This window comes from Lagopus muta, chromosome 4 (assembly GCF_023343835.1).
Source record: "Lagopus muta isolate bLagMut1 chromosome 4, bLagMut1 primary, whole genome shotgun sequence".
Classification (NCBI taxonomy): Eukaryota; Metazoa; Chordata; class Aves; order Galliformes; family Phasianidae; genus Lagopus; species Lagopus muta.
This window is the reverse complement of record NC_064436.1, coordinates 45,770,960-45,783,463: the sequence shown is the minus strand read 5'-3', so window position 1 is coordinate 45,783,463 and position 12,504 is coordinate 45,770,960. Positions and strand designations below refer to the sequence as shown.

The 12,504-nt window shown below is 49.7% G+C and overlaps 1 protein-coding gene across 3 annotated transcripts in view; it reads left to right on the top strand.

The window, feature by feature from the left end:
• Positions 1-1,583: 1,583 nt before the first annotated feature.
• Positions 1,584-12,504, top strand: part of PDGFRA (platelet derived growth factor receptor alpha) — a 34,354-nt gene continuing 23,433 nt past the window's right edge. The window contains exons 1-3 of one of the 3 annotated variants that reach the window (XM_048943186.1): positions 1,584-1,820; positions 8,651-8,711; positions 9,899-10,213. In XM_048943186.1, coding sequence (XP_048799143.1) covers positions 8,663-8,711; positions 9,899-10,213 — 364 coding nt within the window. In that variant the 5' untranslated portion in view covers positions 1,584-1,820; positions 8,651-8,662. The remainder of the gene's footprint in view (positions 1,821-8,650; positions 8,712-9,898; positions 10,214-12,504) is intronic. The other 2 variants (XM_048943185.1, XM_048943184.1) reach the window with 2 other exon arrangements.

The window sequence follows — 12,504 nt, the reverse complement described above, 5'->3', positions numbered from 1 at the left end:
AAGCCGTTAACGAATGCTCGATAATGATCACGACAAAGGTATTATTCAAATGAGGCAGGTAATTGCAACCAGAAGGCGCCTTCTCCCCTTCCTTTTGCTCTCTCCTTTACCAAGAGCGCCCTTCGTATCGCATCCGATCCCGGCGATGCTCCATCGGGGATCGCCCCACCCGCACGGCTGTGGGGTCTCCGCTTGACTCCCAGGCGCTGCCCACGGCCGCATCCTCGTGGTGCTCGAAGCCCTCGGCTCCACAGATGGGACTTTTCCAACTCAAATTCCAGGGTCGGTCTGCTGCCCCCAGGCAGAGAATCTGCGGGTCTACTGGTTTGTTTTTCTCCTTATTTTCCCCCTATGCTTTTGATTCACTCGCAGCGTTGTTTATTCACAAGCATTCCGGTATCCTGTTAGCATTCCGAGCAGAAGCCGCTCGCAGATCCGACTCCGATGGTTTCCTGCAGAAACATGTGGAACCAATAGCGGGGACGTGAGTCCCCCAAGCCGGGGAAGCCCCGGAGCGGAGCGTGCCCGAGGCCGGCACCCCTTGAGCCGCACCGGGTTGCCCAACCCCAGCCCCCGCGCACACGTCGGGGATGGCGGCCTCGATTTTGCTCTCTCTACATTCAGGGCATCTTCGCTTCGGAGGCTGAGCCTTAGGATAGGACGGAGAAAACCCGCCTAGCATCCTGTCGCTGGAAATTGAGGACCAAATTTTGTTTAATGTTAAACAGGAAAAAAGAAGTGTCAGACGGAGAGCAAGAGGCGGGCAAAGACCCGGGGCTCAGCTCCGATGCCCTCCGTTCCCGGGGAGGCCGGGAAGCGCCGTGCTCGGGGCAGCACTGCCCTCTGCCCGCGGCCGCCGCATCGCCGCGCTCCGTGCCCGCGGGAGGAGCGGCTCCCGCTTATCGCCCGCACATAGCGGTTCGGCGGTACCCGGCGGGGATCAAAGCTCGCCTTGAGCGGCCTCAGACGGGACGGGCTGTGTTGGCAAGGAGCGAACCAAAGACGGAGAGGAGAAGAGCTGTCCCGGTCCCGTCGGAACAGCAGGGCTCGGGACGTCCCGGCGGCGGTTACCTCTCGCTGCGGCTCTCACTCATACCCACGAGGGCTCCGTCTCGCCCCCCCGTGTGTCAGTGCCTCACGCTCCCGTGTCTCGCACCGTCCGCCTGCTCCGTCCCGAACCCCCGCTCTGCCGCGTACAAAGGACACGAGGAAGCCGCCAATTCGTTTCCAGCTCAAACCGCCCGGCCGCAGCCTCACACGGTGCCCGCGGCCACCGGGCCCGCCCCGCCGTCCCGGAGGGTGCGAGGAGGAAGGCTCATTCATGACATGGGGAGCACTCGGAGTTTACATGTAACTTTTTTTTTTTTTCTTATAGATATTTTTTTTTCCCCCCGCAGTGCAAAACGCTCAGATTCCCCCCTCCCTCCCCCTCGCCTCTGCCATATGGCGGCCGCCCCCTCCCCTGCGAGGCCGGGGAAGGCTGGAGGCTGAGGCTGTCCCCCTGCCTGCGTAAGAGCCTCCGCCCGCGGGGCCGGGGGCGCGGGCCGAGCCGGGGCGGCTCTTATTGTGAAGGGGCCGGAGGGGGCTTCATTTCCTGACAGCTATTTACTTAAAGCAAATGATTAGTTTTGGAAGGATGGACTATAACATTGAATCAATTACGGGACGCGGGTTGTGAGACCATTGCAGTCGGAGCCGGAGGGAGGGCGAGCGGGAGGGAGCGCGCCTGAGCGGGGAGAGTCACAAAAGCCGTGGACATATTTTGGATATTTTACAATCTGCAGGACGGAATCTGCGCGTTATAAAGGAGGAGGTAGGAGGTGAGGAGCAGTTTTCCCACCTTTTGTTTTGTTTTGTTTTTCCTTTCTCCGCTATATGTATATATATTTTTTTCTCTTTTATTTTTTTTTTCTCCCCACGCATTTATTTTGTTGGTGTTTCATTTTTCCCCGACGCTTTGCCCAAGCGAGGCTGAGCCGCGCGCCTTCCGCGGATCTGCGGACGCTGCCGGCTCCGGGACCTCGGGCCGTCGGGGCGCGGCGGCGGCTGCGGCGGGGCGATCGGCGCGAGCAGCATTAATGACAAACACATTGGGACACGCGGCGGGGCCACCGCGCCGCATTCCTGCCGCCGCGGCTCCGCGGGCAGCGGCCGTGCGAGCCTCGGGGGGTCGGGGGGATGCGTCTCGAAGTGAGGCGGGGGCGCGCCCAGAGTTCTCCCGCTTCTCCCATCCGCACCTCTGCTCTCGCTTCCTTCACCCGCTCCCTTCCCCCACCCTTTGTTTTTCACCACCTCGGATCTCCCTTTCCCCACCTCACCCCCCGGCCCATTCCCCCGATTCCCCCGACGGGACGCGCACGGCTCCAGCCGCCCCGTTCCCGCGCGTCCCGTCTTTTTTACACGTCTCAGCGGAAGGGAAGATGCTGAATTCGGGCAGGACGGGTACCTGGAGCCCTTCCAGATTCCATTCCGCGCCCGCCGCCGCCCCGCTGGACGGCCGGAGCCCATCGCCCCTAACCGCGGGGGTTCGAAGTCTTTGCGGCCACCGTTTGGATTTTTGGAGCGCGGAGCTGCGGAGCTGCCAGCCGCTGCCAGGCTGGAGTCCCCTGGAAAAGTCCTGGGAGCGAGTAGGAAATGGCTTTTTGGCTGGCTGCGGCGTTGCTCAACATTTTTGGACGGATACCCAGCAGCCCAGGAGCCGTTCCAGAGAACAGGACTCGGACTGCTTTTTCTGGAGCGAGCAGCGACAGACCCAGCGAGGCGGCAGCAGCACCCGCCACGGGGGGTTCCCTGTGCCCCAGCCCCCTTCCAGCGCCCCTCGACGGCATTTTCGGCGCGCCTCTCGCAAACGCTCCGGCGTCAGGAGCCCGCCGTTGCACGGCCCGACCACATCTTCGGGACGGGCGGGGACAGGCGGAGCCGTCCCGGGACCGCGGGCGCGTCTCTCTGGGCCGCGGCATAACGCCCGTCCCACGGGGCACGGGGGGTCCGTGCTTCTCCTGACAGAGCACGCCGGAGAAGGAGCGCAGCACACATCGGGGCAGGAAAACATGGCTCTGTTTGCCCCTCTCCTTACCCTCCCATCCTTTTTTCTAGTTACCTCGTGAAAAAAAAAAGAAAAAAAAAAGAAAAAAAAAAAAAAAAAAGCTCCGGCTTGGCAAAGGCTTTCCTATTGTTTCCTGCATAAACAGCACAGTGGCCGGGAGTTACCGTATTAGCAAGGTCCGCTCGGTGTCCCGGCAGCCTTTGATCTGCAGCAGCTTCAGCGAAGAGCGGGGAGCTCAAGAAGCTCGAGGGCACCCTGCTACCCGCCCCCTCGGGGACCACTCGAGCTTCCTGCGGGCAGAGGGAGGGAAAGCCCCGAGAATGGGGGCTGGAAAGTATGAACCCACCCCGTTCTGGCCGGCTGAGTGTCCCCGCTGCCTCCCCACTGGGGAGCGGTGGGCGGTCGGTTATTCCACGTCTCGCTGGTGTTGCCCCCTCTCGCTACAGCTCCCTCAGCTGATATGGCTCAGGGAAGTGGGGACACCGTGCGGCACCCCGGAAAAAGGAGGATACCCTCAGCATCTCTCTGTGCTGATGTGGAGCCCAGCAATGGCCCCGGATGGGGCCGGAGACGGGATCAAAACAAGTAGATGAACATCAGTGGTCCCTCTCTCATTGGTGAATCAAAATCCCAACTGTGGAGGTCTGATTTTTAACTCCGGATCTAGCAGTGATAGAGCAAGATCTCCCAGCAAGACTCTCCTATTTTAGTTTCCAGTTAACAAAGAGCACTGTAGAGCCCTCAGCTAAACAGCAGTTTAGCCAACCTCGACGCATGAAAAAAAAAAGTTTGAAAAAAACGAGACGGCACAAAGCAGTGGGAATTAGCAGTCGGCAAGCAAAGCGGCTCTCCCAGCCTGCAGGCGGGCTCCCCTGTTGCAGAATGAGTCTGTTGTCCCAATGCTGCCCCAAGGCACCACGGGCAGAAGCTTCGTGGTGTGGCACCGGGGTATCTTTGCCATTTGTTGGTGTATTGGAAACCTTCATGTGGCTGTGAAAGGAATACGCACATATTAGGTTTCAGGAAAGCAGAAAGCAATAAATATTTTAAACGAATACATCTCCATGGTGCCACAGCATCAAGCTAGGATTTGAGTACCATTTATGTAGACAGAAAAAGGCTTGTGTAGCTCAGACCTCGTTGCTTATTTCCAGTGATACCAATTGGTCTAAAAATGGGTGAAATGGATAACCTTGTAGAAACCTCCCCTCTCTTGTATCCTGAGGTCATCATGGCCAAAATGACATCACTCTTGTATATCAACACTGCAAATTTTGTTAGGACGTATTTGTTTCCCTCATTTTAAAGACTAAGGTATAGTTTCTGAGGGGTAATTTTTCTGGTGCTGGCAAAAATTGCTGGTAATTTCAAAGAAGCAAGCAAGTAAGCAAGCTGTCCTGTCTCTCCCTCTTGCCTTGCTCTCCTGCTTGACTCATCTCTTGCATGTCAATAAGGCTTTTCATGGACGCCCAAGGGAAAAGCTTGCAATGGTGAGGCTTCCTGGCTTCTGCGGTGGACAGAAACCAATTGGCTTTACAATGCAGTGCTTCTGAGCAACTACATTGTGATCTGAGGGGTTCTCTGAAGTTCCTGAACCTGAAAACCTCAGTGAGATGCGTTCCTTGGAAGTGCCTGTCGTGTCTGTCTGCTGGGACCAACTAGAAAGTCCTTTCTGTAAATTCAGATGTTGTGAATTGCTCTCCACTGCCATTTCCTAGTCTGGTGAGGTCTGTCCCCATGGGTGAGGCTGAAGGGGTTGGGGCTGACCAGGAGGCTCACAGGGTTCAAGCACTCTCTAGGTATCCTGCAGAGTGCTAAGATGCTGTAGGAGCCTAATAGGGCTCAGCTTGGTGTGTGGTTGTTCCCACGTAGCTCAGAAGAGATGCGCAGGCTACGCTAGAGGCAAACATTTGCAGAGGGTTGTGAAACAAACCTCGTTTGAGGAGAACATTTATGCCAGATTTTTCAAATAAGAAATGTTCTTGCATTGCTTGTGTCTTTCCCCATTGAAACCTTCAGATCCTCCTGTTTGCGCTGCAGGGCTTTCTCTGTTCTTGCAGAGAACTGAGTTTGTAATTTGGGAACTGCAAACTAAGAAAACTTTCAGGAGGTCCCGACTGAATATTTACATTCAATCAGTGGTATATGCCACAGAGAGGAAACATTCTCCTCTTTTCCTGGGCTGGCCGTGGCTTCTGCTGGAAAAGATTTCCCAGAAGGACAGATTGCCACTCAGACAAAATCTCCCCTGAAATTACCCAGCCATCTCACAACAAGGATAATCACATCATTACGTGCCAAGATATGCAACTCACTTACCATCGTATAATTTACGTAAATACGAGCAAAAGAGACTTTTTTTTTTCTTTCCCAAAGAAGAAAAATCGTCAAATTCGTATGAAATTAAGATATAAGAAATTTTATTTTCAATTGTTGTAGGAGACGTGGTTTGGGTTCCAGCTGCTGAGCTGGAGACCAGCGTCTCCTTCTGCTGGACGGGGGATTTGGTTTGTCAACGTGGATCAACATTGCCATCGTGTGGCGAAGAGGATGAACTGCAGCGATTCGGTAGCGGACGGGAAATGAGTTTCGTCGTCTCCAAGCTCCTGGTAGATGGGATGGCTTTCTGACCTGAATGAGCTCTTTGTTTGATTTACTGCAGTATAAATATATATATATATATACTGCTGGGTCTCTTTGCTTCACCATCATGCTTTCCCTCTAGGTCATGCAGAAGAATCGCCTAGGAGCATCATCATCTTTTAAGCACATATTCCCATCAGCTTTCTGGATATTGATTTTCCTTTGTCTTCTGCTTGGCAGTCAGTGAAATCCTTTCTGGCAGAAAGCCAGCACTTGGCAGTGAGAATTCGGAAGATTGACTCCTTGCTGATAAAAGTTCTTCTGATGTTCTTTTCCTGACTTTCTTTTATCGTTAAAGCGTACAACAAAGATACCAGCTTTACAGCCAGTTCCTTCTGAAGCCCAGTGATTAGGGCAGATGTGATGATTGCTTTAGCCTGGGCAATCAGCCTCCACTCCTGTGAACATGGCAAACCCCTCATGGCATCATCGCGCTTTCACTGTGTGCTCCCATGTTTTCTATTTTAACATGTTCAAGCTATGCACAGAATCAAGGTTGGCTCAAACTTACCCTGCATGAGCACTGACAATACTTCCATAAATATGAGGCTTCACCAAGATGACAGCAACTTGCAGTTTGAAGTGGTGATGCTAGAAATGGAACCTGGTATGTTTACTCAGGGCTGAGATGTGGGTAATTTGGGACAAGGAGGGTTTCCCTGCCGTGAAGAAGGTAAAAAAGCCAAATAAGTGCAGAAAAAATATAAAAGGTGTTAGTAGATATCAACAAATGTGAAGCATCTCTGCCTGGAGTGGGAATGAGGAAACTCTCTTTTGCCCAAAACAGAGGTGTTAATTGTGCCTATGCTAAACCATGATTTTGGCATGTGTGAGTCTGATGCACAAGGTAATTTAATCCAGGTCCAACAGATGTTGAGTATGGATGATGATGAGTTCTTAAAAGGCTATTTTGTCTTTCACAGTGAATAAATATTGCACTGGGTTTTGCTGAGATTAACAGATCATTGGGGCAAGATCAAAACTATGAATGCAGAAAGAACAGCCTGCTGGGAAATGCAAATTCAGTAAATTCTTGTGTTGTTTTAAGCTGCAAGGGTAGACTGAGGCACTCAGCTCTTACTGAACACTATGGCAGTCCAGCTAAGATCTCAGACACCAAGTAGCACTTTGGAAATGCCATCACCTGTGCTTAAACTGTGTTAGTCACAGAGCTGAAGTCCTTGAACAGCTTTACAGCAGTGTAAGTCTGCTTCTGCACAGCTTCTGCAGGTTTGTGTGTCAAAGATGAGTTAGCTTTGTGTTTTCTCTCTCTGTACTGCTTCCCCTGCATAGAATAGCCTGGAAAAACATTACAACTTGGGGAGAGAGATCTGTTCTTTTCTGACAGAAAGGGCAGAAGGAGAACTGGCAGACAGTGGGATAACACTGTCTTGTGGATCTTGCTTGGGAGTTCAACATCAGATCAGTAAGGCCGACTATGGGAATTCTTTAAAGATTTACAGTGGGTTACTTTATCAGAAAAAATACTGCAAGACATAAATGTGATAAAAAATAAGTAAAGAGGCTGAAATGAAGGAACTTCTTTGATGTCGGAGAATCTGCTATCAATGGGAGACAGATACATAAACACATGGCAATTATTGCTAATTGAAGAATGGGGCAAAACGGCTTGTCTCTGTTGGAATGTTGTCGGCTGAAATTCTAAGGTTGTTTCTACGTGTTTAGGGGATTGGTATTTTGTAAGTCTTCTAATTCTGCTCCTGAGACCTTTCAGTTTGATCAGAGTCAGATACTTTCTGCTTGGCAAAGGAGCACCGCCTGCACCACATGTTGCAGGAGGAAAGAAGGGCTTGTTCAGAAACACTCCTTGGCATGCTGCAACCAGTTTGCTCCCATATGGTACTGGCATTGCTTTAATGACTGAATGCACCTATGTGCATTCCTGTCTCAGAACTGTGGAGCAGAAAACCAGAGGATGAATTAAAATTCTCTGGGACTTTTGAAAAGTCATCTCTATTTTGACACATCATCCTTTATTTTACTCCTTGGTCCACGTTTCAGGTTAGGGGTTCTTCTGTACAGTCTTTTTTGAAGTGTATGTTGGATTTGGGCCAAATCCAGTTACTATTAAAATCAACAGAAGTCTCCATTGATCTCAATGGGAGCAGGGGTCGTAGGAGCTGCTTCTTTGCGAAACACCCAGCAGTCTGCTTGAGGGCTTTGAGTAGAAATAGGTTCAGACTGCACAAAAATTACAGTGGTGCTTGTTGTCGTTGTTGCCTCCTCACAACTGATGCTTTATGACTATTTGTTTGAAAGCTGAAGTGATCACGTATGATGTATGGCTCTTCACACTGCTGAGAAGAGCTGCTCAGTGATGGCAGTGCAGGCCTGCAGTCCATTGGGTATTTATTCCATCAGAAAATGTTGGCATATGTTTTAAATAGCATGTCTCTCAATCAAGGGAATTCTTCCCAAATAAGCAATAAACGCTATTGTCTTGTATTGTATTCAGTAAGCTATATATACACTGTGTACAATGGTAAGACAAAAATATCACTTACAGTTGTGAGATTTATAATAAAAGTAGGTTTTAAATATACATTTTCTCCCCCCCAAAAAGCTGCAAGCAGCGAAAATTCAGATGCATACAGCATACAGCCATCGTACTCTCACCAGCTTTGACCCCGCGTCAGGGCAGGGTGTTTCTCTGGGCTCTGTGCCGGATGCCGTGGCAGGCAGCAGGCTGTGTGCAGGCTGTTTGCTGCGAGTGCCAGCTCTGGGCTGTGTTTCCAGAATTCAGGAGTGGGGTGGGCCAGAATGGGTGAGGAGCAGTGGTTGTGGTTCCTTGGCCATATCACCATTACCACGTAGCCCATGCACTACACCAAGCTGCGTGTGCAAGAGGGGTCCCAGGGACGTGCCTGCCTTTAGCAGCGAGGGATCCCGCAAGCTGCCGTAGCTATTAACTGGCTCCCTGTTGCCTTCTTTCTGTTGCAGTTGTCGCTAGCTATGGGTGCTCCCCCAAGGACGTTCCTGATCCTGGGATGTTTTCTCACAGGTAATATTCCTCACTCCTCTAAGCCATCCCTGCACCTTCATAAATCCATGTTTCAGTTCCCCTTCTCTATGTCAACATTAACCCACACCAAATGGCTGGCCAGCCGCCTCCAGCTTCTATTTCTCTGCTCTTCCCTTTGGTAGGTCAAGAGAAGGCAGAGCTCCAGCTGCCAGTCCTGCCATGCTGGAGCACCTCTGCACAGCCCAGGCTGCCTGTGTGGGCCCGGCACCCCTGTCCCCACCACAGAGCTGCCCACATCTGCAGGACGCATGGAGCTGGGAGGGGAGGGCAAAGCTTGCCACAGGGCTGCCAAATATAGAACGGGCCCTGCAGGCTCAGATAACACATGCAGATGTGGGAAACTGGTTTCAAAGAACGCCTGGGCTCCCAGCACTGGTTTGTTGTGCAGAGCTCACTTTCACACTGCTTCCCCTGTGAATTCCCCTTTCTTTTCCTTCAGGAACTGTGGGTGTAGACCTCATTTTCCTTCTGGGACTTGGCCCTGCACCAGCCCACCTACAAATTACCTATGCTTGCAAATCTGATCACATAAACATAGATTGCATCTGAAAAGAGGTGCCATCTACAACATCTAGTTCAGCAAAATACAGTTTTATTTGGCTGTAAACCCTCTGTACGCTTTGGCTAGAGGTAGACCTGATGCACAAGCTTTGAATCGAAGCCCCCGCTCCAGCCCTCTGCAGAAATAGATGCCAGATGTAAAACACAGGTGTTGGCTTTGGGAAGCGGTTTCTAACTTTCAATTGCGAGCTTACTCGAAAATTGTCTGACTGCTGACTTCCTGACCGCGTTGCACGGAGCCCTGCAGCCCAGCCCTGCAATGCCCACGAACCAGCAGCCAGGGCAAAAAAGCAGCGCCCACATCTGGGCAGGAAGCTGAGGTGTGGATTGGGAGCCTTCTCTAACCTCGCCCTCTGTCTTTCACCTCTGGATTTGCCAAACAGAACGCTGCAAGCAAACACTCCTTGCTTAGCATTTCAAAGGGAGGCCATTTGCCCTCCGCTGGGAACAGCTCTGGCTTTTAACAAGGGCAAATTTCCTGGAGTGTCAGTACGTCTGAAATGGCCATAAAGGTGCCTGCTCTGGGTCCGCACTGCCTCCTCTCCCATCCCTGTGCTGAGGATGGGCTGTGTGCTCATGTGTTCTTTATTTGTGTCTTTTTCCAGGACCGTTCCTAACACTTTGCCAGCTTCCTCTGCCGACTATTGTTCCCAACAGAAATGAGATGGTTGTACAGCTGAATTCCAATTTCACACTCAAATGCTCTGGAGACAGCGAAGTGAGCTGGCAGTACCCAGTGACCGAGGGAAGCCACAGGATAGACATCAGACACGAGGAGAACAACAGTGGCCTCTTCGTGACAGTGCTCGAAGTCGGAAATGCCTCAGCCGCTCACACGGGCATGTATGTTTGCTATTATAACCACACGCAAGTGGAGGATGGGGAAGTTGAGGGGAAGGACATCTACATCTATGTGCCTGGTAAGTGGGGGTGCCACCGCCCTCCTCAGGGGTGGGTGGGAGGGCTGCCCTGTAGGTGTTCGTAGGAGGCATATTGCTGGGGGCAGCTTGTCCAGTGAGGGAAAGGAAATGACCTCTGAGCTGCTCCCTAACATGTAAATTGAGACCAGCACCTCTGAGTCTAAAGACACATTCATCTTTCTTTATACTGGTTTTCACATTTTTGGTTGAAGCTTCAGTTCTCAAGAAGGATGAATTTGGAGTCATACAGCATAATTGGCCCATTCATGGGTGACTTTGGTGGATGTTCTGGGATTTGTGCTCGTCCAATTAGTGCCACACCAGACATTGAAGCAGTCACCAGCTGGAGAAGGCCATTTCTTGTTCTTCACTTAATTTAAATTGAGAATAAGGAGAAGCCCACACATGCACAGGGCCCAGGAAGCATAAAGCAGCAGAGCTGTCTTGCGGTGGCTGTTTCAAGAGAGGCAGAAGCAAGAAATGCTGCTGTTGGCCAGCAGTCTTGCTGAGGCAAGAGTAAAAATATGGTATTTCCATACAGCATTTCATGCAGTACCTGGTAATTTTCATGACAACCACAGCCTTCTAGTCCCTGAGCCACCATTCTCTGTAGTGGTGGAAAATCTGTTGGACCCAGAAGATATGGCATCCCTTCTTTTCAGAATTTCTTATCATCAGCTATGCCCTTCCACTCCCTTCTTCTGGCTGGAAATTCCTTTGAAGGATTTCCATGCTATCCATCAAATAAAAATGATAGGATTTTTTTTTTTTTTTCTTTTTCTTTTTTTCTTTTGTGATTGTGTTAGGCACTGCAGACAGCTGCAGCTGGCTGCCTGGCAAACCATTAAGTATTTCCTTGATGTGCAGAGGATGAGTGGCAGAAGAGCAGGGCCAGAGGGTCTGCAAACATCCAGCTATGATGTCTGCAGTAAATAGTTTTAGCAGGATATGAAGGAGAAAAGAAGGGATTGTAGATAATCCTGCAAAACTTATTTAAGTTTTAGAGGAGATGATGCCTGAAACTGTAAGGAGAATTGTGGAAGGGGAAAAGGGCAGGAAAGTATAATGAGGCTTTTTTAAGGCTATTTTGAAGTGGTATTAAGTTTTTGCAGTTCATGATGTGTGATTTGAATGCAGTGATCCTTCCAAGACTTTCTCTACATTTCCCACAATAAACTTAAAGCGTTTGTATTCATTTTTGAAGTAGTAAGAGGTTTCAGGCTTTGGCACGTGCATTTCAATTTCCAACCAGGTCTACCCATATCACCAAAAGATTCTGTTGTTAAGTAGGCTTGTAATTCACCTAGTAAAAGGATACAGAGGCAAGAGACGAAAGATTTCCTCAAGAAGAGGTTTTTTGGTTTGATTTTGAAGAGGGTGTAGATTTCAGCCTACCACATATGCAAGGCAGAGACGCCCTGTAATTTTTTCCACTCACCAAACATGAAGATGTCATAAATGCAGAAACATATCCTTTTCTCCAAATTACAGAGAATGATTCTGTTGCCACTATAAACTGTCTTTACAATTGTTTTTCCTGCAATGAATTAGGAGGGCAATGGGTGGCAGCAACCCTCTTTGGCCAAGGAAGATTACTTTGAGACTTCACACAATATCCTAGTTTCACTAAAAGCACAGAGAAAACTAAACGAGGTGAATCTTGTTTCTGTTTCAAATTAACTTGGGAAAATGAATACATGGATTTGGCAGGGTGTTTGGGATAAAGGGCTGTGTTTGGACTATTGTTACAAAGAGCCTGCCAGTGCAGCATAAATACTATTGTTGGAGGGATTCGTATTGCTGTTTATTAAATTTCATTATAAAGCTTCGCACAGAAGCTTCAGGCTAGTGGGGATTATTTGTTTATTCCAAATGGCCTAGTGCAGATAATATGAGGGCTCTGCTTTTTATGTTTGATATGTTATGCAATTATGTTTTGAACTCAGTCTTTGGACTGGCCGGATAGGAAAGCTGGCATGTATTTTGTTGACTTTAAAAGAACTAAAATTACCAGGTGTTTGTTTGCTTTTTTATGGTTGGATACTATAGTCCGAAAACCACACACTGTGACCATAATTAACTGTGTCTCATCACTGCAATGTTAGATATATTAGAAACCCACAAAGAGATGCACCCTGAAGTATTTTTGATGAAGTTGTGACTTTAATGGTGCTAGCCATATAAGCAACACCAAAACTGATTTCTACTGTACTAATTTCAGTTAGGTCTCATACATAGTCATTGACATCCAATTCCTCTATGTGGACTTTAAAAAAACAAGGCGATGTAAA